The sequence below is a fragment of the Rana temporaria genome, chromosome 5 (assembly GCF_905171775.1).
Source record: "Rana temporaria chromosome 5, aRanTem1.1, whole genome shotgun sequence".
Taxonomy (NCBI): domain Eukaryota; kingdom Metazoa; phylum Chordata; class Amphibia; order Anura; family Ranidae; genus Rana; species Rana temporaria.
In genome coordinates this window covers 167,686,217-167,713,415 of record NC_053493.1, presented here as the reverse complement: position 1 = coordinate 167,713,415, position 27,199 = coordinate 167,686,217, and the positions used below count along the sequence as shown (strand labels likewise).

The window sequence follows — 27,199 nt, the reverse complement described above, 5'->3', positions numbered from 1 at the left end:
GGACAATTCACAACTTGTGGCAGGTGATGTGGCAAGTGGACAATCCGCAGCTTGTGGCAGGTGACACGCTAAATACAAGTACACTGCTGCTCTCTCAGCTGCTACTCACTCTGGTCTCGCAAAATGGCTGAAATGGTTAAATAATACTGTTTTTTGAGCTTGGGGGGGTCTTATGATGTTTCTTAACTAAACGCAAACGCTGTAAAACGCTGCGAAATTCGCGCCAAAATGGGTGTTTTAAACGCCGGGTTTTGTGTTTGAAAACGTGTGTTTAGATGAGTTTACATCTGCGTCTCGTGTGCATGAGGCCTTACTCCAAGAAAAGGATTTTACAGGGAAGCCGTTATAAAAATCCTATTACACACACACACACACACACACACACACCCTTTGTGTATAAACATACGCACAATTTTGTAATATTAAAACACTGAAAAATTAAAAAGACACATTTTTATTTAAGTACTTGAGTTTCCTGTACATCTAAGGCAAAAGTCACTAAACATTTTGCAAAAGCATACCTTAAAAAACAAAACAAAAAACACAACAGTTACAGAAAAAATATTTCTTGTAAAAACTGTTGAAAAGATAAAGCGAATATATTACACTATAGTAAGAAGGGAAGTTTAATTTTACAAATGAAAATGCTTAGAGTAAACCAGAAGAGCAAAGTGTCTAAGAAGCCACTGGCACGTCAAACCCAGCTATCCTATTAAGCATCCTTTGAATCCTGAAAATCAGGGTACTCTGCATCACCTTTATGGAACAATAGCAAGTGACAGCAACTATTAGGACAGCTCTTCATCACATGAATTGCTACAAATATTTACATATCAGTGTGCCAAAGTTTCAGAACACTCAATACAAGAACTTGACTGACCTATACATCTGGAAGTGCATGAGCTTGCATACCAATGGCTCTTTCCAAACCTTGATCTTACTTAGAATACACTTTAAGCATTATCAGGATGAAGTAAGCTAAATTAAGGGGTCAGTCCATACAAAAGTGATATTAGGGGACTGTGGTTTTATGCTCACTAGTTTCTTGGCTTTTTCCAGAGACCTGTGCAGTAAAATTGCCCCATTTAAGCTGCCCAACCTGACACACTTCTACCAGCATTCTTAATAAAAACATAAAATTGAAAAAATGCGCAATGGCCATCGTTGGAAACTGGATGAAGACATTTTTTGCATGACTACTTGGACATTTTAAAAAAAAAAAGCCCAAGGGTTAATAAACCGGATAATTTTTTTCCCCAAAGCTGAAATATCTATTTTTAATGGACTGACCCTTCATCTGTTTGCATATATTACAGACTGAGGTCAAATGGTTGCTCCTTTTTAAAAAGTTATTAATAAAGAGATGGCTTCACATTTTACACCAAGAGGTGGAATGATGCATTGAGTACCAGGGAGGATCAAAATTATAATTTGTTGAGCGGCAGAGTGAGGATCATGTGCAAGTACCAAAATAAAGTGTGTTTTATAATGATAAATTTCACTGTTTGTTCAATACAAAACATTCTGTAAAGCGATCACTGCAATTTAACAGAAAACCATAGCACATTTGCCATAAAACATATTTACTTGTTTAACAAAATCTGAAAATTCGGATGCAAAAATATGTAAATACTTATTTTAAGACAACTGCATACAAAAGAAAAACAAAATCCTTAAAACATACGTATGTAGAGGTTCCAGACTATTTGAACACTGAAAGCATTATGTTGGCAATTTAGCAGTTTGGAATTTTTATTGAAACTTTGCATTGTCAGAAAATATAGGGTGTGTGTGCGTATACAAAGATCACATTTTGAATATACAGTAGTATTTTGTAAGTTTCTTTAAAATGAAAATACACCCGATGCCTCATTCCTGTATCTGTTTTGAAAGATACACATTAAAGCAGTACTGCAGATCAGTCAGCCACTGTTCTTGAATTTCACAGCTCTTCAAATTCTAGAGTGAGAATTAAAAAAACAGAAATTAGTCTATGTATATGATCTTATACTCAAATGTTTATTTATTAAAATAAAGTGGATGGCTGCATGTCTAAAGTGAACAAAGGTTCATTTTACATGTGAAGTCTTCAAGTGGATGTCTTGGAAAAATATATATTAGAAAAAAAAAACATGCATTACATCTCTATAATATATACTTCCCATTGCATGTAAATGCTGCAAGTAAAGAAAACTATACGATCCACCAGAAATCCACTTTGCACTTAACTTCTTTGAGCCAGCAATGCAGTGCGTCAGCTGCACTGAAATCTCAAGCAACTCCATCTCAGTTCTCTTTTGCTAGAGTACAGGCACCTCCCTTTTGTCATCTCTAATACAAGGGAGGTGGTTTGTAGTCTTGTGAGGAGAACTGGGCAACACCACAGCTGGAGATTACAGTGCAGATGAGGCAAAGTGCACAGGAAATTAGATGCTAACTGGACTCAACAGTATTTTCTTTGCTTGCAGTGTTTTTAAAAGGAATACACAAGGAAACATGTAGTGTTGCAGAGAGATGTACTGCCCATTTGTTTTGTTTTTTTAATTTAGACCAGAAATGTACATTGGGGTTTCATATGATAATTTAGCCAAGGAGAAAATGTAAACCCATTTAAACAAGTTTAGCGTTATAGTCTGCAAATCTAACAATTAAAGCAAGAACATTTAGCTCAAATGTAAGCTTTTTTGCGGCTTCAAACGGCAGTTTAGTGAACAGTATAGGAGCAGCCTTTTTCAACCGGGGTGCCCTGAGGTTTCTCCAGGCGTCTTGAAAAAATGCCCAAAATTTGCCAAAAATTGTATGCAAGCCAGCAGGTGGATGAAGTCTTCTTTAGGCCCATTTTACACATGTGGACTGTTTGTTTTTCACCTGTCAGCGGATGGATTAAAAACAATCATAAATGCCTCTCATTGAAAAATGGAAAGGGATGATTATCCATTTATATCCCTTAAAATCTGCTTCTGTCAACATCTGTTTTTGTAATAGATCAAAGCCCCATTTTTTTCTTCCATTAAAAAATGGATCGGACAAAAAGAACACGGACAAAAGGTCAGTTTTTGCATTAAAGAATGGCTCTGGGACTCAAGCGGTTAAGGACTCCAGCTGGCAGAGCCAAAAATTTGTTCTAAAAACTGATGTAAACTGAACTATTAAAATGAACCATCCTCAAATTTGAAAGGGGCCCTCTACTTACACAAAGCCACAGGTTTTTATTGTGCACCATTATGGTTTATCTGTCGACCTAATGACCTATGACATCAGCTGATAAGGAGGATGTTAATTGCCTGCATAGCATCATTGTTTGACCCTCTCTACATCAGCTTTGACCCACATTACCTGAGTGATGGAGAAAAACAGGAAAAGGAGAAACACTGGTTTGCAAAAGTGTATTTGCTTTGGAAAAATAGGACACCCAACATTATAGGTGAATTATGTGTGTGGATGTTGCTGCATTATGTAAAACTGAGAATAGTTTTTCCATTTCAGAATGGGGTGCCTCAAGACTGTCCATAATTTTAAAGAGTGCCTCAACTAAAATAAGGTTGAGAAACACTGGTATAGAGTGCTTGCACTGCACTGTGAGATGAATGGAGATAAGCAAGCAAAAAAAAAAAAACTACATTGAGAACAGAGGAGGGCCTGAGACAGGCTCCTAAGGCCGGCTGGTTCAAATAATGTATGGGCAGGCTGAATGTACCAAGTTGATTGAGCAGCTTGGGTAGAACCAGCCTGCCGGACTTTGCATGCGTTATTGCCAGCATCTGGTATAGCTACTAGTTATGATCACAGTCTTCTCCCAGGGAGGATGGCTTCCTGCACCCCCCCTCACTGGCTCAGCAGGAAGGATTGCCCTGTCAATACAGTCTGTGTTAATGGGGGAATGGAGCAAATTGGAAATAAAATTCACTCAGTGTATGGGCTGCTTAAGCCATCTGCGTCCCCCGTCATTTCACTGCTTAGACGACTTCTCTATCTTTTGTTTACCTCTTCCTCACACTACATACACCGTTCACCTTACGGCTGTCCTTCTCCCCTCAGCTGCTGCTTGGCCAACCGTAGCAGGGTTGGGAGAGTCCTACAGAGCTGGGCTTGTTGCTGACATCTGACTAGCATATAGGAGAAGGGAGAGAAGGTGTGGCTGTGAGAAAGACTAATATGACCGACGGCTGGAAAAGAAAGACAGGCTGGGATGAAAGTGGCTGAGGATGAACTTAGAAGAGACAAAGACGGGCAGCACTGGAACAGATACCTTGCAATCAACCTTCTGGAGTATTCCTTCTAAAGTCACAATGGGTGGCTTCCAGGAAAAAAAAAAAAATGGAAAACAAGGGGAGCTGGCAGAACATGTGCAATTAGTGTGGCAACATAAGAGCTAGAGGATCGGCTGCCATATTGTTGACATGGACAAAATGGAAGTCCAAGGGAAATGCAAGATCAAATTGGTTATTTACCAATAAAGAAAAAAAAAAAACGTTATGTTGTTATTCTACTGCACCCAGGTTTTAAACAGATGGACATAAATACAAAGTTTGGATTTAATGACACTTTTATTCAGTTAATTCAGACAAATTTGGTATGAGCTACAATCTTATTTTTACCTACCATAACATCTTGAAGGGTTTGCTGGACAAGGAATGCATTAGTCATCATATGACTCCTTAGTTGTGGATTCTGAAGCAAAAGGCGAAGCAACTGTGCAATAACAGGTAGCTCTTCCTGGCAAGCTCTGCTTACTTGCAGGTTCTGCAACATCAGCTTCAAAACATTTGGCAACACAGAGAGTAATGAAATGCACTCTCCCCATAAATTATCCCTGGGAGACAAAGAAAAAAAATTAGTAATAAGCGCATCTATATTATGTCAAAATATTACAACACCCACTAATAGCTGCTGGATTATATAATCTCCATTTAACTTTCTATAATAAAGCAACAGCCCAATTGTAAGTTGTAGAGTTATGAAAAATGTCACACAATGATCAGTTATAAAAAAATAAAAAAAGACCGCCTTGTTGCACGATCAAGATAACTTTTAAAGATCGTCCAACTATGAAGATTAATTCCGCAAAATTGAATGCCCTAAACGTCTTCTTGTTGGTTGAGGAGGCTTCTTATTAAAAGAAGATTTACCCGTCACATGAAAAACTTATGCCATTACCTATCTTTCTTTTCTTAGATGTGTGTTTTGGATCATTGTCATATTGGAGAAAAGTGCACGACCACCAAGGGCAGGGAGTGATGGTAGCATCTTTTCTTTCAATATAAAGCAGTACATCTGTGAATTCATAATAACATCAATGAAATGCAGCTCCCTGATACCAGCAGCACTAAGAAAGCCCCACAGGACACTGCCACCACCATGTTTTAATGTAGGAACCATGCATTTTTTTTGTACTCCTCAGCTTTGCGTCGCCATACAGTTTTGAAGCCATCAGTTCCAAAAACATTTATCTTGGCCTTATCACTCCAGAGTACCCAGTAGTCATCTTTTTCATCATGTGCTCCGGCAAATTCTAGGCAGGCTTTTTTGTGCATGGAATTCAGGAGAGGCTTCCTTCATGGAAGACACCCATACATGGCATTCCTCTGCAGCGTATGCCGTATTGTGTCACGGGAAACAATCACCCCAGTTTGGCTTTCTACATCTTTAGCTAACTGCCGTGAACTTGCATGGCAATTTTCTTCAACTCTTCTTATCAGAAGACGCTCCTGTCAAGGTGTTAACTTCCGTGGACGGACTGGACGTCTCTAAGATGGTTCCAGTTCATCTTTGTTACATTTTTGTATAACATTTGGTACAGTATTCTGTAAAGCTTTGATGGTCTTCTTGTAGCCTTTACCTTTCTTGTGTAAAGTATTCTCTTTCTCAGGCCTATGACATTTCTCTTCCGTGGGGTGTCATTGCTAACTGCATGAAATGGGAAGGGGTTTTCTTTGTTAAGTAATGCCCTTTTATAATCAACTGTCTGCTGGACACCTGTTTAATGATTAGACACACCTGCAGTTAAATTCTTGTTAATTAGGATTTTGTCTAAAATTTAGCTTTGCTCCTAATGCCGCGTACACACGATCATTTTTTTAAAAATGTCATTTAAAATGATCGTGTGTGGGCTTCACATCATTTTTCGGGTTCTGAAAAACTAAAAAAAAAAAAAATCGAACATGCTTCATTTTTTTTTTTTAGAACAAGCCATAAGCTTTATTTAAGTGACCTCTACTGTTAATATAGGTCAGGTTTAAATTTAAATAAGCAGCCTGATCCCTTCATATTATGTGGGCCCATTCAACATATTGGTCTAGAAAACATTTAAAAAGGCTAATGGTGGTGTCCATGCTCTTCATAGCCGTCTGGAAGAGCATTTACGTGAGCGCTGTGGAAAAGACCCTTTGTTCCATCTCCCCAGGGAAATTTCTTTGTCCGGAACCGGAGGTGATCGTAGGGCACAAATTCTTGTCTCATCCTCTTGATGTTGCTGATGTTTCAGAAAAACGTTCAGCATACAGATGGCCACGCCGGGCAGGGCTACCACGTAGGTGAGGATCTTCCATGTCCGGGCTGCATCACCGTGCTCTGCGTGTGCAGCTGCAGAATACAAGCGGCCCCGGCTAACCAAGGAGCGACCAAGAACACCGGACAACCTGCCAAACGCCGCCATCATGTCCTCTCTATGGGCTGCTGCTCCATGCTTCATTTTTTAACAACGTTTTAAACTATGTTATTTTTCGGGTTGTAAAAAATGATCGTGTGTGGGCTAAAACTACGTTAAAAACCAGCGCATGCTCAGAAGCAAGTTATATGAGACGGGAGCGCTCGTTCTGGTAAAACTATTGTTCGTAATGGAGTAAGCACATTCATCACACTGTGACAGACAATAAAAAGATCAAATCGTCTTTTACTAACACAAAATCAGCAAAAGCAGCCCCAAGGGTGGCGTCATCCGCATGGAACTGCCCCTTTATAGTGCCGTTGTACATCACTGCGCTTTGCTAGAGCATTTTTTTTTTTTTTAACGACCGTGTGTGGGCAACGTCGTTTTAATGATGAAGTTGGAAAAAACGTTGTTTTTTCTAGAGGCTGAAAAACAACGTTTTTTACATGCCGAAAGACGATCGTGTGTACGCGGCATAAGACTTTCATTGGGGTGTATTCATTTTTGCAACATGGTCTTGAATGAATTTGTTAGGAAAAATACTTTGTGTCTGTGAATTAACAAATCTTAGTTACAGTCAATGGCCCGCATTTGTGGGAGTATTTTGTAGTATAGCAACCCATAGAAAATGTTGATTCTGAAAGGAAAGTAAAAGGTAATCTGACAAATCTGTTGTATACAGTGCTCAGCATAAATGAGTACAACCCAACAGATTTGTCAGAAAACCTTTACTAATGGCAGAGGAATTGGGAATTGGCAAAGACACACCATCTTCTGCAAATATTTGGGCAAGTGAAGATTTGTTCCCAGTTTGTGGAAACCTCTGGAGATTTTATTACCATGTGTGATCAGGATCCATTGTCACAGTGGATGAGACATGGATGAGCGAGTTTGGGGTGGAGGAACTAGTATATGTGTATATAAAAGGTACATACATACATACATACATACATTCTTGGACAGACCAGTGACAAGTCCATTTAACAATCAAAAGGACTCTTAACTATTTTAATTTTATGCAAAAGGCAAATACCTTACCTTGGTATTTGGGGGAATAACCAGTTTAACCAATTAGACATTTTAAAGGAGGTAAAAAAAAAAAGGAGGATTGCCTAATTAGATATTTAAAGTGGTTGTAAACCCTTACACACCACTTTTACCTACAGGTACGCCTATAATAAGGCTTACCTGTAGGTACCGTGAATATCTGCTAAACTTGCACTGTTTAGGAGATTTTTACTGTATCAGCATGTGCCGAGGTTGTTTTAGGCCTCTAAACTCACATAGCAGACAGGGAGGGTGGGCTAAATTCTTACACTCCATAAATGTTCCCATAGCTTGTAAGTGCCAATTCAGAATCCTCTGATGCATAATTGCCTTTTAATAAAATTGTATATCTGGAAACCCTCAACCCCCTATACAGTTTGATCTCAGCCAGATCATATAAGCTAGCTGTGGCCTTTTGCTTCTCCAAATAAAATGAATAAGCATACTCTAGACTTTTGCAAGAAAGGTTACGTAGAACAGGGATTATTTGCAGGCAGAACAGAACCCTGCAGCAACCAAGTCATCTTTAGATTATTTTTCCATATAACAGAGGACTCTTCCTGCCTGCAGAGAGCCTGACTAAGGCAGGACATACATTATACATTTCTTTTCGTTCAACCAGCATGTTTAAAAAAGGAAAAAAACAGTGCCGATTCCCACATCAACACATTTAAAGTTTACCGATCAACTTCTGTACCACAGCCCTGTTGGATTTTCCCCGCTTGATCAGCATTACAGGCTATAGCCTGCAATGCTGATCAGTGTATTCTGATGGCAGGGAAATCCTCCTCCCGGAGTCAGAATAAATAGCTCAGCAGGGAGGATTCCCCCATTCACATCGAGTGCACCAGATTCCATTTTTTCTTTAAACATCTGCTTGTGCTGTCTGGGTGTGGTCATTACCTTTTCTGTACATGCTCAGCATCTTTCTCCATTGTAAGCAGGCAGTTGAAAATGCTGTAACAGTTGGAAGCCAAAAAGGTATATAGAGTTTCAGAAAGCACACAGCTTTGATCAAGAAGAGTATTTATGGCGTGTAAAACTGATCCAATAGTACTGTCTGGCATGATAATTAAGCCACCCTATAAAAAAATAAAATAAAAACATTGCAGCCATTGAAAGCAGACCAATAAATTAAAATATACAAATAAAAACGAAGGCATCATTCATTTGCCTGACTACTAGGCACACGTGGCCATATGACATACAAGATACTAGAAGTTCAATATAGAAAAGTTTATTCACACAAAAGGCATGCAAACATTGTGTAAAAAGTTGTACAATGTTAAGTACCAAAGCAGTGTAGAATTAAACATTTATATCATCCTGTCATACACAGGCAGAACAAACAGTTAGGCCATACCAGCCTGGACACAGATGTTTGCTTCAGGTTTGAACATCCTTAAAGCAAAGCTAAAAACTTACCTTTCCTTCAATAGTCCCTGTACCTCGTCAGCGTATTCTGCTGTGTGACAGTCTTCGGCAGCCTAAATTGTCTGGTGCAGGATGATGTCACTCCTGCACAGAAGTCAATCATCCTAACACACAAGCACGGTGACCATGTACAGTTCAGTATACATGCCAGAGAAGAAAGTGAGCAGGCACTGAGGTGCATTTTATTGCCGGAGAGCCATGCACCGTAAATACTCTGCCTGCTCACAACTTGTGACCGCAAAGCTTTATAGTTCCACTTTAATCATAAGAACTATGTGTGAACAAAACACAGGGAACAACTGGCACAGGGAAAATGGCTTATTGACATCTGTGCAAATTGTAAACTTAAACTGTTCCAACAATTTTCCAAAAACAATTTTGTCTAAAAGCCATTAATGTCTAAACCATTAGCAACAAAAGTGAGCACACCCCTAAGTAAAAAAATATCCAAATTGGGCCCAAGGTGTCAATATTTTGTGTGGCCACAATTATTTTCCAGCACTGCCTTAACCCTCTTGGCCATGGAGTTCACCAGAGCTTCTCCGGTCACCACTGGAGTCCTCTTCCACTCCTCCATCATGACATCACGGAGCTGGTGGATGTTAAGAGACTTTGCACTCCTCCACCTTCCATTTGAGGTGGTCTGGAGACATGCTTGGCCAGTCCATTACCTTTACCCTCAGCTTATTTAGCAAGTCAGTGGTCATCTTGGACGTGTGTCTGGGGTCGTCATGTTGGAATACTGCCCTACAGCCCAGTTTCCGAAGGGAGGGGATCATGCTCTGCTTCAGTATGTCACAGTACATGTTCGCATTAATGGTTCCCTCAAATGAACTGTAGCTCCCCAGTGCCGGCAGCACTTGTGCAGCCCCATACCATTACACTTCCACTACCATGCTTGAGTGTAGGCAAGACACACTTGTCTTTGTATTCCTCACCTGGTTGCCGCCACACAAGCTTGACAACCCTCCGGACCAAATAAATGTATCTTGGTCTCATCAGACCACAGGACATGGTTCCAACAATCCATGTCCAGAAGAGCTTCAGTCCTTAGTCTCAATGTCTTCAGAAAACAGTTTGCGGGCATTTTTGTGCATCATCTTTAGAAGAGGCTTCCTTCTGGGACGACAGTCATGCAGACCAATTTGATGCAGAGTTTGGTCTGAGCACCGACAGGCTAACCCCCACCCCTTCAACCTCGGCGTTAATGCTGGCAGCACTCATATCTATTTCCCAAAGACAACCTCTGGATATAACGCTGAGCCTCTGTACTCAACTTCTTTGGTTGACCATGGCGAGGTCTGTTCTGAGTGGAACCTGTCCTGTTAAACCACTCTATGGTCTTGGCCACCATGCTGCAGCTCAGTTTTAGGGTATTGGCAATCTTCCTATAGCCTAGGCCATCTTTATGTAGAGCAACGATTATTTTTATTTTTTAAGATCCTCAGAGAGTTCTTTGCCATGAGGTGCCATGTTGAACTTCCAGTGACCAGTATGACAGAGTGACAGCGATAACACTAAATTTAACACGCCTAAGACCCTGTAACACTAAGGCCTCGTACACACGATAGGATAGCCAGAGGACAACGGTCTGAAGGACCGTTGTCCTAGGTTAACCTATGAAGCTGACTGATGGTCCATCGTGCGTACACACCATTAGTTAAAAAAACGATGGTGTCAGAACGCGGTGACGTAAAACACAACGATGTTCTGAAAAAAACGAAGTTCAATGCTTCCAAGCATGCATCGACTTGATTCTGAGCATGCACGGGTTTTTAACCGATGCTTTTGCATACTAACGATCGGTTTTGACCCATCGGTTACCAGTCCATAGGTTAAATTTTAAAGCAAGTTCTCATTTTTTTAACCTATGGTTAAATAACCTATGGGGCCTACACACGATCGGTTTGGACTTATGAAAACGGTCCTTCAGACCGTTGTCCTCTGGCTATCCTATCGCGTGTATGAGGCCTAACAGGTCACGACACCAGGGAGATAAAATGGCTAATATGGACCAATTTGGACATTTTCACTTAGGGGTGAACACACATTTTTGCCAGCGGTTTAGACATTAAATGGCTGTGTGTTGCTTTATTTTGAGGGGACAGCAAATTTACTGTTATACAAGCTGTACACTCACTACTTTACATTGTAGCAATGTGTCGATTCTTTAATGTTGTCACATGAAAAGATAATAAAAAAATAAAATAAAAATGTGAGGGGTGTACTCACTTTTGTGAGATACTGTACATTTTAAAAACAAAATAGCATACAACAAAAAAAAATCATAAGCCAGTTATGTTTAGAGGCGTTGAAGGTTGTAGCCAAAAAGTAAATAAACTTTTTGTGATCATGATTAGCTGTCATGGCGACAACATAATGGTGAACATTATTAATTACTTTCTGATCATTAATGGGAGGCCTGCAGCGGTCAGTGACAGTGCAGTTTCAGAACGAAAGGGGGGGGGGGGGGGGAAGGGACACTGAGGAAGAACGAACCGGGGGGGGGGGGAAGGGACACGGAGGAAGAACGAAATGGGGGGGGGGGGCAAGGGACACGGAGGAAGAACGAAATGGGGGGAAAGGGACACGGAGGAAGAACGAAAGGGGGAAAAGGGACACGGAGGAAGAACGAAAGGGGGGACGACACAGAGGAAGAACGAAAGGGGGGACGACACAGAGGAAGAACGAAAGGGGGGACGACACAGAGGAAGAACGAAAGGGGGGACGACACAGAGGAAGAACGAAAGGGGGGACGACACAGAGGAAGAACGAAAGGGGGGACGACACAGAGGAAGAACGAAAGGGGGGACGACACAGAGGAAGAACGAAAGGGGGGACGACACAGAGGAAGAACGAAAGGGGGGACGACACAGAGGAAGAACGAAAGGGGGGACGACACAGAGGAAGAACGAAAGGGGGGACGACACAGAGGAAGAACGAAAGGGGGGACGACACAGAGGAAGAACGAAAGGGGGGACGACACAGAGGAAGAACGAAAGGGGGGACGACACAGAGGAAGAACGAAAGGGGGGACGACAGAGGAAGAACGAAAGGGGGGACGACACAGAGGAAGAACGAAAGGGGGGACGACACAGAGGAAGAAGGAAAGGGGGGAAGGGACACGAAGGAAGAACGAAAGGGGGGAAGAGACACAGAGGAAGAACAAAAGGGAGGGAAGGGACACGAAGGAAGAACGAAAAGACAGTGCAAAGTCAGATCCACAGTCGTATACTGTTTTGTTAAAATCGCACAGTGTGAAAGGGGACTAATTGCTAAATCTTTGATTGTGGAATGAGGAGAATGAGGTACTACTCGCAGGTGTAAATTGTTTCTATTAGTTGTATTGTCAAATACATTGCTGATACTACGGTACGGTTATGTTTTTGTATGTATATTTTGAGAAAATGTTTGAATATAATAAAAATAAATCCTGTAAAGCTAGGGACCATATAACCATAAATTAGCTTCCACATAAGACAAAAGTGCCTTTTTACTGACTTATGCCGCGTACACACGATCGGTCAATCCGATGAGAACGGTCTGATGGACCGTTTTCATCAGACCAAACCGATCGTGTGTGGGCCCCATCGGTTAAAAATTTTTAAACTTGTTTTAAAATTAACCGATGGATACCTAACCAATAGAAAAAAAAGCGATCGTTTGTAGGCACGTCCATCGGTTAAAAATCCACGCATGCTCAGAATCAAGTCGATGCATGCTTGGAAGCATTGAACTTTGTTTTTTCCAGCACGTCGTTGTGTTTTACGTCACCGCGTTCTGACACAATCGTTTTTCAGACCATTCTCATCGGATTGACCGATCGTGTGTACAGGGCATTAGTCTTTAAATAAAACAATTGGTAAATATAAAAAAAAAAAAAAGAAAAAAAAAAAAAAGAAAAGAGGACTTGTGTACACACGCCTAGCTAACATACTTTTTTTCCCAAATAATGAATTACACAGTACATTACATATATTGAAACCAAATTCTTAGCACTTACAAGATGCTTGGTGATTGCATTCTGAAGAATGTCAAAACACTGACGTCTTGGCCTCACTGAAGACAAGCTACTGCATACTGCCTGCAAAAATGCAAATAAAGCTTATGAATGTTTGAAAAGCAAAAGGTTGACTTTAAAAATTAAGAAAATACCCTAATTTAAGACATAGCACACATACAGTCATACATTGCTACTATAGAACCAATCTCAAGCTTATTGAACAAATGTTTTCTTCTTTTCTTGTTATATAGCAATTACTCAAAATATGTTGAGAAGAAACTGATACAGAGCTAAATGGGAAAAAACATTTTTTTAATGCATTTGTTTTTAATGACTTTTGCAAAAATCTTTGTCCTTGATGGTACATAAAGTATATGTGAACCCTTGCCTTGTGAAACAACCCATTCCGTTTAAAATAGAAACATAGAAAAGTGACAGCAGAAAAAAAAGATCTGATGGTCCATCAAATCTACCCTGGTTTTTTCCCCCCTTCATTTATACACGTTTGTCTTTTTTGTTTTGGTAAAGTTTGTTTGTGCAGAGATTTATCTTTGTCCCAAGCATGTTTGAATCCACGTAGGCCGGGTTCACGCTTGTATGACAAACACTCCGACATTGGGAGCTCATGACGTGTGCAAATCAATGTTTCCCTACGAGAGCTGTCTTAACTGGTCTGACACAAGTCGGTTCGACTTTGAAAAAGGTTCCTGCACTACTTTGGTCCTACTTCAGTCCACTGAATTAGGATCAAAGTCGGATCCTTGTCCTAACCATCCGACTTCTGACATCCGACATGATGATTACAGCAGCAGTAAAAGGAATTTATGTCACACTAGGATCGTTTTGATTGGTCAAAGAACAAGACAGACTGACTATCTCAAAGTCGGAGCAAAATCTTATCCTGTTCCAAGTCGCATGGAGCAATGACCTATGAAGGATTTATGCTGCAGGGCAAAGTAGTTTGAACACAGCCTCACTGTTGGACTCACTACCTCTGCTGGAAGTCTAATCAAAGCATCAACTCCCCTTTCAGTAAATAATACTTTCGAATGATAGTTTTGAACTTTCCTCCTGCTAGTTTTAAGTCATGTGTTCTTGATCTTGATTCATTTTAAAAATACTGCCCCCTCTTGAACGTTACTCATCCCCTTGATGTGTTTAAAGGTTTTAATCAGGTCTCCCCTTTCCCTTCTTTCCTCCAGACTGTGCGTATTAAGTTTAAGTCTTTCCTGCTATGTTTTTCTTTTCAATATTTTTATTGAAATATATGAGAAAATAGTAAACAGTTCACAAAGAGAAGACCTACTGTCATCTAGAGTGGAGAAGGGAGTATGAGGGGAGAGGGGTAGAAAGAGTGGGGGGGGAGCAGTAGGAAGGCAGGTTTGAATCGTGGAGTGTGTATCATTATAGGATTACTGGGGGAATCATTCCCAGATGGCTCGATTTGGTCCAGGGCCAGGAGAGGATGCAGGCAATGCAGCAATTAGGACATGGGTTACAACAGGGTGGAATTTTGAGGGCCAGATCAATAGGCCTAGTCTGAATAGAGCCATCTGTGGGGATAGCACATTAGATACATTTGTAAGATCCTGATTGAGGTTGGCGATGACCCTCCAAAATGGGACAATAATAGGGCACTCCCACCATATGTGGAAAACATGACTGTAGTACGGGTCTATTTTCATAATTGATTTACAAAGAACTTGGTATTATGAGTTATTAACTATGATTGTTTTAAAGCGATTACGGAAAGCATAGTTCTTCCTTCTGTACCAGGGAAGGGAGTGGTCAGTCAGGAACTCCACATACTTTGTAGGGGTCATCTTTACACCTTCGGGGACCCTAAAGAGGCCGACCAGCTCTCTTCTCATGATTCCGGCCCAAAACACGATTCCACAACCGCCTTGCTGATGTCGTAGCCTTGTTGGAACAGGGTGGCCGTCCACCAACCATCCACTACTCCATCTGGACCATCCAGGGTTGCACGGCACTCATCAGTGAACAGGACTGTTTGAAAATTGGCCCAATGGAGCCGTTTCTGCTTGTGAGCATTGGTTAGTGGAGGCCAAATGTAAGGTTTATGCACAGTTACAGTTGCAAGACTCTTGAGGACTCTACATCTTGATGTCCGTGGGACTCCAGGGGCACCAGCAGCTTCAAATATCTGTTTGCTGCTATGTAAGAGTGTTTTAGCAGCTGCTCTCTTGATCCGATGCAGGGATCTGTCAGAAATCTTCCTCAATGTGCCTTTATCTGCATGAAACCCGTCTCTGTGCTCTGAATCAGCCACAAATCTCTTAATAAGGGGATGATCACGCTTAAGTTTTCGTGAAATATCTAATGTTTTCATACCTTGTCCAAGGCATTGAACTATTTCACTCTTTTCGGCAGCAGAGAGATCCTTTTTCTTCCCCATATTGCTTGAAAATGGTGGTCTGCTTAATAATGTGGAACACCCTCCTTTAGTAGTTTTTCCTTTAATTGGGCTCACCTGGCAATCTAATTATCACAGGTGTCCGAGATTGTTTTCAGTGATTAAAAGAGCCCTGAGACACAATGCCATCCATGAGTTAAACTGAAAAACAAAATATTTTATCTTTGTGATACAAACAGAATTTGCATAATAATTTGGAACAGGGTGTAGAGCATTATCTCCAGCATTTCCCGGATTGGGTTGTGAATATGTGGGGCAATTTTACAGGGGTATAGTACCAGCGGTAGAAAATTTTCCTTGACGTTTCTCAATGGGTAATGTTTCGGGGGAATCTGAATGAGGAGTGAAATGTACGATACCATACAGATGGAGAAACCTGAATTTGCAGGGTAGATTTCTCATTGAGACATGGGATATACCACAGATCTTGTTGGACGTGATGTTGACAAAAGGTGATTATGTCCTTGGTTAGAGGCGCCTGGAAATAAAATAAGGATTATAGGCTATGACGAATTCTCAGGTAAATTAAGAAGTCTTAATTGGGGATGTTGTATAGGGATGAGATGTGTTGGAATGTTCAGAGCTGGTGTTGGTTGTATAGATCGCCTACTTTTTTGATACCGTCAGAAATCCATTTTGTAGGGGGAGTTTCGGAGAAAGGAGTTGCAGAGCAGAAAGTGGGAGTTGGATTAGTGCGTGGGAGTGAATTACCCTTGACACATAGTTTTCCAGCGTAATATAGTTGCGTTGATGTTCGGAAGGAAGGAGAGTGTCGGGTGAAGCTCCAATCAAGTTGCTGCTAAAGTTGATGAGGGGCATTGAGCAAGTGATTTGATGCCAAGGTTGTGCTGGGGGCCAATGACACCAGGTTTTTCGCCTGGTCCAGGATCGTTGCTTTGTAGTATAATTTAAGATTGGGAACTTAAAGTCCAGCATATGTTTTCGGGATGTTGAGCAAGTCTGATTTTATGCAGGGGTTTGCGTGCTGCCCATATGAGCTTGAGGAGCTGCTGAAGGTCTTTCCCGATACGTTTTATCCCTCAGACCTTTTACTATTTTTGTTACCCGTCTCTGGACTCGTTCCATCTTAACAATATCTTTTTGTAAGTGAGGTCTTTAGAACTGAACACAGTATTCTAAATGAGGTCTCACTAGGAGATCTATAATGGGATATCAGGACCTCCTTCCTCCTGCTGGTGATCTCTCTGGTGATGCATACTAGAATTGCTCAGCATCACCTGAGAGAAGTACTCCCAAATATTTTTCCTCTGTAGTGCTGGCTAACACAGTATGCCCAATGTTGTACTCTTTTGTATGGACTTTTCCCTAGATGCATTATATCACATTTATACACATTGAACTGCAGTTTCCATCGCTTTGATCAATCTTCCAACAATGCCAAAACATGTTCCAATTTTTTTGATGAATGCAATTGTTATTTGTGCTACCCTCCACCTGATTATAAATAAAAGTATATATGTTGGATAAAGAAACCCAATTGAAATATAGGAGGTCATTATGTTTTGGCACGTCCTCTGTGTTCTTAAGCTGGGTACACAAGGGCTGGAAATGGTTCAAAATGGGTTAGTTTGGCAGAAACCGGCCTACTTTTGGCCTGTGTGTACAACTCCTGATCCGACAGAAGTCGGTCTCACAACCAGCTTCTTTCGAACAAGCTTTCTGGAAAATCAGCATCCGATCAGCACTCATAGCCAATGGCTGCGAGTGCTGATCAGCTTGTTCTAGCAAGTGAGAAGTCCACCTGTCAGAACACAAATAGCTCAGTGGGGGGGGATAGACACACTAACATTGGATGTGTATGTTTTTTTTCGTTCTGCCCGCTGGGTTGAACGAAAACAAAAATTCCAGTGTGTACCAAGCATTAGAGGTGGTGGAATCACTTCATAACAGCCGATTGTGGTGTTTTACATATATCCAACACAAGATGTGACACATATAGAAGGTGTTTGCAAGCTATAAATCGCATAAAAAACAGAGAAATATCACAGACTTCAGTGTTGGGATATTTTTTGTTCATATAAGGTTCTGAAAAAGTTTACCTACTGATTTGTTATAGTTTTTCCGAGTGAATTATATAAATTTATCTATTTTGTGTTATAGGTCCAATGTTTAGGTTGACACTCATCAAGAATGCTCTCCAGCTGAGGTTGCTTGTTCTTTCAGTTCAAGTCTTGTGTGTGAGTATATTTATTTATGTATTTATATATTTTTGACAAGTTTCCCAGCAAATAAAAAATTGCAGTTCTTGCTGAGATATTAAAAGGGGAAGAAACACCTACAGGTAGACATTGATGGTCAGACTTTCAGGCCAAGGAAGTATAATAAAAAATATAGTTTAATAGCATATTAAATTACAAACAATAATAGAACAATATAATTTACAACAAATGACCACTGTATGCACAATCCTCAGAAATCGCCAACGCACGTTTCGCCGTGGGGCTTCTTCAGGACGAAGACGAGGAATACATAAGTGACAAAGAACAGAAAATTATATGACAGATGGTCCTCCAACGGATGCATCCATAAGGCATATACGACAAAAACAGGGAAAGGTCAAGATCATTAAAGAACTTGAGCAAAAGTTTCCATGGACCAAGATCTTGAAATGACCAAAAGGTCAGAACAAAAACCGCAGGCTTGAAAACGAGCGCCACAGGAGGGATTGCACATCAATTATGCTAACATACGTGGTCCTGGGCCCACTGGGACAACAGATATCAGCAAACAGCAAGCACAATAGCCCTGCAAAGTGGGGCCTTGTTAAAACGGTACCTACAATGGACAACAGTGTTGTGGGCTGTGTAGAAATCATGCAGCTGAACAATGGATAGCGTCTGTGTCCCAGGGTGTACAGAGGTTACACCTCTGTACACCCTGGGACACAGACGCTATCCATTGCATAATTGATGTGCAATCCCTCCTGTGGCGCTTGTTTTCAAGCCTGCGGTTTTTGTTCTGACCTTTTGGTCATTTCAAGATCTTGGTCCATGGAAACTTTTTCTCAAGTTCTTTAATGATCTTGACCTCTCCCTGTTTTTGCCGTATATGCCTTATGGATGCATCCGTTGGAGGACCATCTGTCATATAATTTTCTGTTCTTTGTCACTCATGTATTCCTCGTCTTCGTCCTGAAGAAGCCCCACGGCGAAACGTGCGTTGGCGACTTCTGAGGATTGTGCATACAGTGGTCATTTGTTGTAAATTATATTGTTCTATTATTGTTTGTAATTTAATATGCTATTAAACTATATTTTTTATTATACTTCCTTGGCCTGAAAGTCTGACCATCAATGTCTACCTGTAGGTGTTGCTTCCCCTTTTTATTTACAGATGTGGCCCATGTGAGTGCTATCCTTGTGTATTTATAATTTCTTTCTTTTTCCCCTCTCTTTTTCTCTGTGTCTTAGGTTTTTCTACTTTCTTATCTCTTCCCCCCCCCCCCCCTCCCTTCACCCCCCTCCTTTTTTTTGATTCTTGCTGAGATATTGACCTCATCCATACATATATACATATCTACTAACTAATGGTCCTGTAATAAAAATGTTTGCCTTCTTGTAACATCCTTTTGTTTGTAACGAGCAGTAAATGTTAGTTGAAGAAAAAAAACTAAATACCTCCTTCCCCTACTTTGGCATTTTACCAGTATTATCAGTAAGAATCATTTGGTATCAATGGATCTGCAGTATCAGCTGCTGTGTGAATAATGCCTGCAAACGGTGTTGTATTTTTCCATCATATCCTCAGTTTGAATTTCCCAGTGTGCGACAAGTTTACTTTAAATAAAAAATATTAGAAAAGCTATTGCCTTTAATTCAAGCTACATAAAAAAAAAAAAAAAAAAATCCATGAGTCTAACATGCCCCTCTAAAAGTAAAATAATCTGAGGTGACATGACAATGAAAGAGAGAAAACATAATTACCAGAATTAACCACCTTAGGCAGTCTTCTACCATGATTAATTTATCGGATAAGCATTAATGAAATCTACAGTAATTATTTGGTGTTATGCACTGTCACATTCATAAGTCCACATGAAAGCTATTGGTAAAACTACAAGAAAACATCATATGGAAATGCAATTAGGGAATGTTTAAAGAAAGGAGAAAAAAAATAAAAAAAATAAACCTTTGAGGTGTCCTGCACTTTAAAGTAGAACATTACACATACAGTTTGATAATAATTAGGGCTTGTTTTAACACTTACAGTACTTTTAAAAAAGCGTGTCAAATACCACATTTTAAGCGCTCTGCCAATCAAAGCACCTCTCGCTAAATAAAATGGCTAGGCTTACAGTCCTGTTTGCACTTAAGTTTGCTTTGAAAATTCTACCCATGTTGCTTTCTTGGTGATTCAAAGAATCTCCAAAGCCTCTATAGAAGTGTATCACAATGCTTGCTAACAGCGTCTGCAGCATTTGAGGGGCCATTTAGCATTAGCTTTGCTTTGGTGGTACGAGATATCCCAGGATACACTGAGAAACCAACAGGCAAATCAGAAAGACATCATCAGTAGTCACTTCCGGTTCATGTGTATAGATTCTGGGAGTGTCTGGTGCAGACGTCACATCTGGTGTGCAGCATGAAGCAGCAGAAAGCGGAGAGGAGTCCAAATCAGAGCAACTAGAAGACGGCACACATGGTGCGCAATGTGTGAATGCTATAACGAAAGGTGAGCAGGGACCGGAGCGATAAGGCTGAAGGCGGAGGATCAGCAAAGCTAGAGGACCAGAACTGGTGAAACTAGCAGATGTCGCACGTGATGAGCAGCAGCATGGGAGCAATATAGTAGCGGAAGGTGAGCAGGGACTGGAGATAGAAAGGACTGTGGAAAAATCATCAGAGTTGGGGGTTACTACCGAGTGGGAGACCAGTAGAGTTTGGGGTTACTAATCGCAAGGGGGGGGTAGGATCAAGAGAGCATTGGAGACCACTACTGAGCGGGGGGATCAGCAGAGCTGGAGACCACTACTGAGTGGGGGGATCAGCAGAGCTGGAGACCACTACTGAGCGGGGGGGGGATCAGCAGAGCTGGAGGCCACTACTGAGCGGGGGGGATCAGCAGAGCTGGAGGCCACTACTGAGCGGGGGGGGGGGGGGATCAGCAGAGCTGGAGGCCACTACTGAGCGGGGGGGGGGGGGGGGGATCAGCAGAGCTGGAGGCCACTACTGAGCGGGGGGGATCAGCAGAGCTGGAGGCCACTAGTGAGCGGGGGGGATCAGCAGAGCTGGAGGCCACTACTGAGCAGGGGGGGGAATCAGCAGAGCTGGAGGCCACTACTGAACGGGGGGGATCAGCAGAGCTGGAGACCACTAGTGAGCGGGGGGGGATCAGCAGAGCTGGAGACCACTAGTGAGCGGGGGGGGGGGGATCAGCAGAGCTGGAGACCACTAGTGAGCGGGGGGGGGATCAGCAGAGCTGGAGGCCACTAGTGAGCGGGGGGGGATCAGCAGAGCTGGAGGCCACTAGTGAGCGGGGGGGATCAGCAGAGCTGGAGGCCACTAGTGAGCGGGGGGGGATCAGCAGAGCTGGAGGCCACTAGTGAGCGTGGGGGATCAGCAGAGCTGGAGGCCACTAGTGAGCGGGGGGGGATCAGCAGAGCTGGAGGCCACTACTGAGCAGCAGGGGGGGGATCAGCAGAGCTGGAGGCCACTACTGAACGGGGGGGGGGGATCAGCAGAGCTGGAGGCCACTACTGAGCGGGGGGGGGATCAGCAGAGCTGGAGGCCACTACTGAGCGGGGGGGGGGGATCAGCAGAGCTGGAGGCCACTACTGAGCGGGGGGGTCAGCAGAGCTGGAGGCCACTACTGAGCGGGGGGGGGGTCAGCAGAGCTGGAGGCCACTACTGAGCAGGGGGGATCAGCAGGGCTGGAGGCCACTACTGAGCGGGGGGGGGGGATCAGCACAGCTGGAGACCACTACTGAGCAGGGGGGGTTAAGAGGAGCTAGAGACCACTACTGAGCGGGGGGGATCAGCAGAGCTGGCGACCACTACTGAGTGGGGGGGATCAGCAGAGCTGGAGGCCACTACTGAGCGGGGGGGATCAGCAGAGCTGGAGGCCACTACTGAGCGGGGGGGGGGGGGATCAGCAGAGCTGGAGGCCACTAGTGAGCGGGGGGGATCAGCAGAGCTGTAGGCCACTACTGAGCAGGGGGGGGAATCAGCAGAGCTGGAGGCCACTACTGAACGGGGGGGATCAGCAGAGCTGGAGACCACTAGTGAGCGGGGGGGGATCAGCAGAGCTGGAGACCACTAGTGAGCGGGGGGGGGGGATCAGCAGAGCTGGAGACCACTAGTGAGCGGGGGGGGGGATCAGCAGAGCTGGAGGCCACTAGTGAGCGGGGGGGGATCAGCAGAGCTGGAGGCCACTAGTGAGCGGGGGGGATCAGCAGAGCTGGAGGCCACTAGTGAGCGGGGGGGGATCAGCAGAGCTGGAGGCCACTAGTGAGCGTGGGGGATCAGCAGAGCTGGAGGCCACTAGTGAGCGGGGGGGGATCAGCAGAGCTGGAGGCCACTACTGAGCAGCAGGGGGGGGATCAGCAGAGCTGGAGGCCACTACTGAACGGGGGGGGGATCAGCAGAGCTGGAGGCCACTACTGAGCGGGGGGGGGATCAGCAGAGCTGGAGGCCACTACTGAGCGGGGGGGGGGATCAGCAGAGCTGGAGGCCACTACTGAGCGGGGGGGGTCAGCAGAGCTGGAGGCCACTACTGAGCGGGGGGGGGGGGTCAGCAGAGCTGGAGGCCACTACTGAGCAGGGGGGGATCAGCAGGGCTGGAGGCCACTACTGAGCGGGGGGGGGGGGGGGATCAGCACAGCTGGAGACCACTACTGAGCAGGGGGGGTTAAGAGGAGCTAGAGACCACTACTGAGCGGGGGGGATCAGCAGAGCTGGCGACCACTACTGAGTGGGGGGGATCAGCAGAGCTGGAGGCCACTACTGAGCGGGGGGGGGGATCAACAGAGCTGAAGGCCACTACTGAGCGGGGGGGGGGGATCAGCAGAGCTGGAGGCCACTACTAAGCCTAAGCAGGGGGGGGATCAGCAGAGCTGGAGGCCACTACTGAGCGGGGGGGATCAGCAGAGCTGGAGGCCACTACTGAGCGGGGGGATCAGCAGAGCTGCAGGTTATCTACTGAGCCAGGGATCTACTGAACAAGGGTACTAATGAGCTGGGGTATTACTGAGCCCTTTTAAAACAAACAGAAAATCAACACACACACACACACACACACACACACACACACACACACACACTTTGCCAAGCTTAAAAAAAAAGTATGCGTAATGCACTTTACCACTTCCGGACTGCCGCACGCCAAAAAAGAGATTTTTAATACAGCTTACCTGTAAAATCTTTTTCTTGGAGTACATCACGGGACACAGAGCGGCATTCATTACTATATGGGTTATATGGAGTACCTTCAGGTGATGGACACTGGAAATCTCAAACAGGAAATGCCCCTCCCTATATAACCCCCTCCCATAGGAGGAGTACCTCAGTTTTGTAGCAAGCAGTATGCCTCCCAAAATGGTCCCCCAAAAGAGGGGTGGGAGCTCTGTGTCCCGTGATGTACTCCAAGAAAAAGATTTTACAGGTAAGCTGTATTAAAAATCTCTTTTTCTTTATCGTTACATCACGGGACACAGAGCGGCATTCATTACTATATGGGATGTCCCAAAGCAATGCTTACAATGAGGGGAGGGAGAACATCTCCAAGACAAAAGGATTTAATTTAGAGATATACTCAAATCATAATAAATCCAACTTGGTTGAGAAAAATAATCTTAAATTTTAAATTTAACTCAAAAAAGAGGAGCCCCCGGAATCCAAGGGTCTCAAACTGCAGCCTGCAGCACTGCCTGCCCAAAGGCTGTATCAGAATTCCTTCTTACGTCCAACTGGTAGAATTTTGTAAACGTGTGGACAGAAGACCAGGTTGCCGCCTTGCAAACTTGAGCCATAGAGATCTGGTGGTGTGCTGCCCAGGAGGCGCCCATGGCCCTAGTAGAATGAGCCTTTAATGATACTGGAGGAGGCAACCCTTTCAAGCCGTAGGCCTGAGTGATTAATTGCTTAATCCACCTAGAAATGGTGGATTTTGCAGCTGCCTGCCCCTTCTTGGGCCCATCCGGTAAAATGAACAGCACATCTGTTTTCCGGATCTTCTTTGTAGCTTTAAGATAGGCCTTCATGGCCCTGACAATATCCAAGGTATGCAGCAACCCTTCCTTTCTGGAAGTAGGTTTAGGGAAGAAGGATGGTAATACCAAATCCTGGTTCAAATGAAAACTGGATATAACCTTCGGTAGGAAGGAAGGATGAGGGCGGAGAACGACCCTGTCCTTATGAAAAATAAGATATGGTTCCTTACAGGATAAGGCCGCCAGTTCCGATACTCTTCTTGCGGAAACTATGGCGACCAAAAATACTAACTTCCTTGTCAGTAAAACCAAAGGAATTTCAGCCAACGGCTCAAACGGTTGTTTCTGTAAACTTGACAGAACAAGATTTAAATCCCACGGACAAAGCGGGGATTTAACTGGAGGTTTAATACGTAAGACCCCTTGAAGGAAGGTCTTAACCAGCGAGTGGGTGGCCAGCGGCCGCTGAAACCACACTGACAGAGCTGAAATCTGTCCCTTGATTGTGCTTAATGCCAATCCCTTATCCACTCCTAGCTGGAGAAAACTTAAAACTCTATCGATGGTGAACTTGCGAGGAAGCCATAGCTTGGACTCACACCAGCCTACATAGGCCTTCCAGACCCTGTGATAAATCACCCTAGAGACCGGTTTCCTGGCTCTGATTAGAGTAGAGATTACTTTCTGAGACAGACCTCTACCCCTGAGAATCAGGGATTCAGCTTCCAGGCCGTCAAATTTAGATGCCGTAAGGCAGGGTGGAGGATCGGACCTTGCGATAGCAGGTCTGGCCGTAGAGGAAGAGTCCAAGGGTCTCCCACTACCATCCTTAAGATTAGCGAGTACCATGCCCTTCTGGGCCATGCTGGAGCTACCAGGATAACTGGTATGTGCTCCACCCGGATCCTGCGCAGCAGGCGGGGTAGTAACTGGAGCGGGGGAAACGCATAAAGAAGTTTGAACTGATGCCAAGGGCAAACCAACGCATCGGTTCCGCAGGCCATCGGATCCCTTGAGCGGGACATGAACCTGTCTAGCTTCTTGTTGAGTCTCGATGCCATGATATCCACGTCCGGCACTCCCCATCTTTGGCAGAGTGCTTGAAAGATTTGTGGATGCAGAGACCATTCCCCCGGCAATAGAGTCTGGCGGCTTAAGAAGTCCGCCTGAAAGTTGTCCACTCCTGGAATGAATATTGCCGATATGCAGGGCACATGAGCCTCTGCCCATAGGAGAATCAAGCTCACCTCTCTCTGAGCGGCTTGACTCCTGGTTCCCCCTTGGTGATTTATGTATGCCACGGCCGTGGCATTGTCTGATTGAATTCTCACCGGGAACCCCTGCAATTTTGACGTCCAAGCCCTGAGGGCTAGTCGAGCAGCTCTGAGCTCCAAGATGTTGATGGGCAACTGCTTCTCTGGCTTTGCCCAAGTACCTTGGCGAGTGCAACCATCCAAAATTGCTCCCCAGCCCGTCAGGCTGGCGTCTGTGGTCACTATCTTCCAAGCCACTGGGCTGAAAGACTTCCCCTTCAGTAGATTCTGAGGGTCTAACCACCAACACAGACTTTGTCGGACTCTTGATGAGAGCGGCAACGGGATATCCAAGGCCTGTGGCCTTCTGCTCCATGCTGACAGGATGGCTGCCTGCAGGATGCGAGTGTGGCTCTGGGCGTATGGTACCGCCTCGAATGTGGCCACCATCTTGCCTAGTAACCTCATACATAGGCGAATAGTCGGTTCCTTCTTGCTTAGAACCAGTAGGATTAATTCCTTGATGGCTTTGACCTTCCTCAGAGGTAGAAACACTCTTTGTTGTTCTGTGTCTAATTTCATGCCGAGATATTCCAACTGCCTTGTGGGCAGGAAAGCTGACTTTTCTCGATTTAGGACCCAGCCGAACTTCGAGGTATTGGACCGTGAGGGCCACTGCTCGCTCCAAGCCGGGAGACGAGTGATCTATGACTAGGAGGTCGTCCAGGTATGCTAGGATCGTGACCCCTTGGATCCTTAGCTTGGCTAGGATTGGAGCTAGGACCTTCGTGAATACCCGGGGGGCCGTAGCCAACCCGAAGGGAAGCGCCACGAATTGGAAATGACGCGAAGCCACCATGAAGCGTAGATATCTTTGATGTGGCTGATAAATTGGAACATGAAGGTAGGCATCCTTTATGTCTATGGACGCCATGAAGTCGTCCTTTTGGAGTGTGGCAGCTGCTGACCGCACGGATTCCATCCGAAATGAGCGGACTTTTAGGTATGCATTTACCATCTTTAGGTCCAAAATTGGCCTGACATCTCCATTGGACTTTGGGATGATGAATAGGTTGGAGTAGAAACCCAGCCGCTGTTCCAGGACTGGTACCTCTACTATTACTTCCTGGGAAAGTAGATGATTTAATGCCGACATTAATGCGGCTCCCTTCTCCGGATCGTTTGGAATCCTCGACTCCTGGAAATGAGGAGGAGGAAACTTTAGGAAATCTAATTTGTAGCCCGTGGCCACGGAAGACCGTACCCACTCGTCGGGAATGCTGGCTTCCCAAACCTCTGAAAAGAGTCGCAGCCTTCCCCCCACCTTCGTGGGTGGGGGCGCCCCTTCATAAGGTCGGCTTGGGGGCTGGTTTTGCTGGTTTGCGAAACCACTGCTTTCTGCCTCTAGCAGCCTGTCCTTGCGACTTGCTGTTGAAGCCGAAGTTTGCTTTCGCAGGAGGCCGTCGATACTGTTTGGCATTAGAGGGCCCCTGCCCAGGGGAGTACTGTCGTTTAAACGCAGGCCCCTGAAACTTCTTCTTAGTTGGCAAGAGAGTACTTTTGCCGTTTGAAATGGTCTGAATGTATTTATCTAGGTCTTCTCCGAAGAGTCGTCCTCCATGGAAGGGGAACCCTACCAGGAGCTTCTTGCATGGGGGCTCGGCCTCCCAGCTTTTTAACCATAAGAGTCTTCTCATATGGATAAGGGATAACGATAAACGTGACGCTTGCTGGATAGAATCCTTAATTGCGTCTACCGTAAAACATATGGCCCTAGGGACATCCGAAAATTCTTCTGCCTGCTGGGCAGGAATAAGTTTAAGCATCTGCTTAATTTGATCCGATAATGCTTGAGCAACCCCAATCGCAGCCACAGCTGGCTGTACTACTGCCCCTGCAGTAGTGAAGGAGTTCTTAAGTAGTGCTTCCAAGCGTTTATCAACTGGATCCTTGAACACCTGTATGTTTTCTACAGGGCATGTTAACGATTTGTTAACACATGAGATGGCTGCGTCCACTGCAGGAGTAGCCCATTTCTTGGAAAATTTATCTTCCATAGGATATAGGGCAGAAAATCTTTTAGGTGGTAAGAAGATCTTATCTGGCTTGTTCCAATCTTGGAACAAAACTCCCTCTAGTAGAGGATGGATCGGAAACACTGCATTGCTTTGAGGCGCCCTCAGTGAGCCCAAAGCTGAAACCGTCGATACCT

At 44.1% G+C, this 27,199-nt stretch overlaps 1 protein-coding gene across 1 annotated transcript in view; it reads right to left on the bottom strand.

Annotated features, from left to right (window-relative positions):
* Positions 1 to 438: 438 nt before the first annotated feature.
* The window catches only part of TEX10 (testis expressed 10), an 89,258-nt gene continuing 62,497 nt past the window's right edge, over positions 439 to 27,199 (bottom strand). The window contains exons 11-14 of the mRNA XM_040353339.1: positions 13,134 to 13,214; positions 8,600 to 8,778; positions 4,603 to 4,813; positions 439 to 1,959 (exon numbers count right to left, since the gene is read on the bottom strand). Coding sequence (XP_040209273.1) covers positions 1,870 to 1,959; positions 4,603 to 4,813; positions 8,600 to 8,778; positions 13,134 to 13,214 — 561 coding nt within the window. The 3' untranslated portion in view covers positions 439 to 1,869. The remainder of the gene's footprint in view (positions 1,960 to 4,602; positions 4,814 to 8,599; positions 8,779 to 13,133; positions 13,215 to 27,199) is intronic.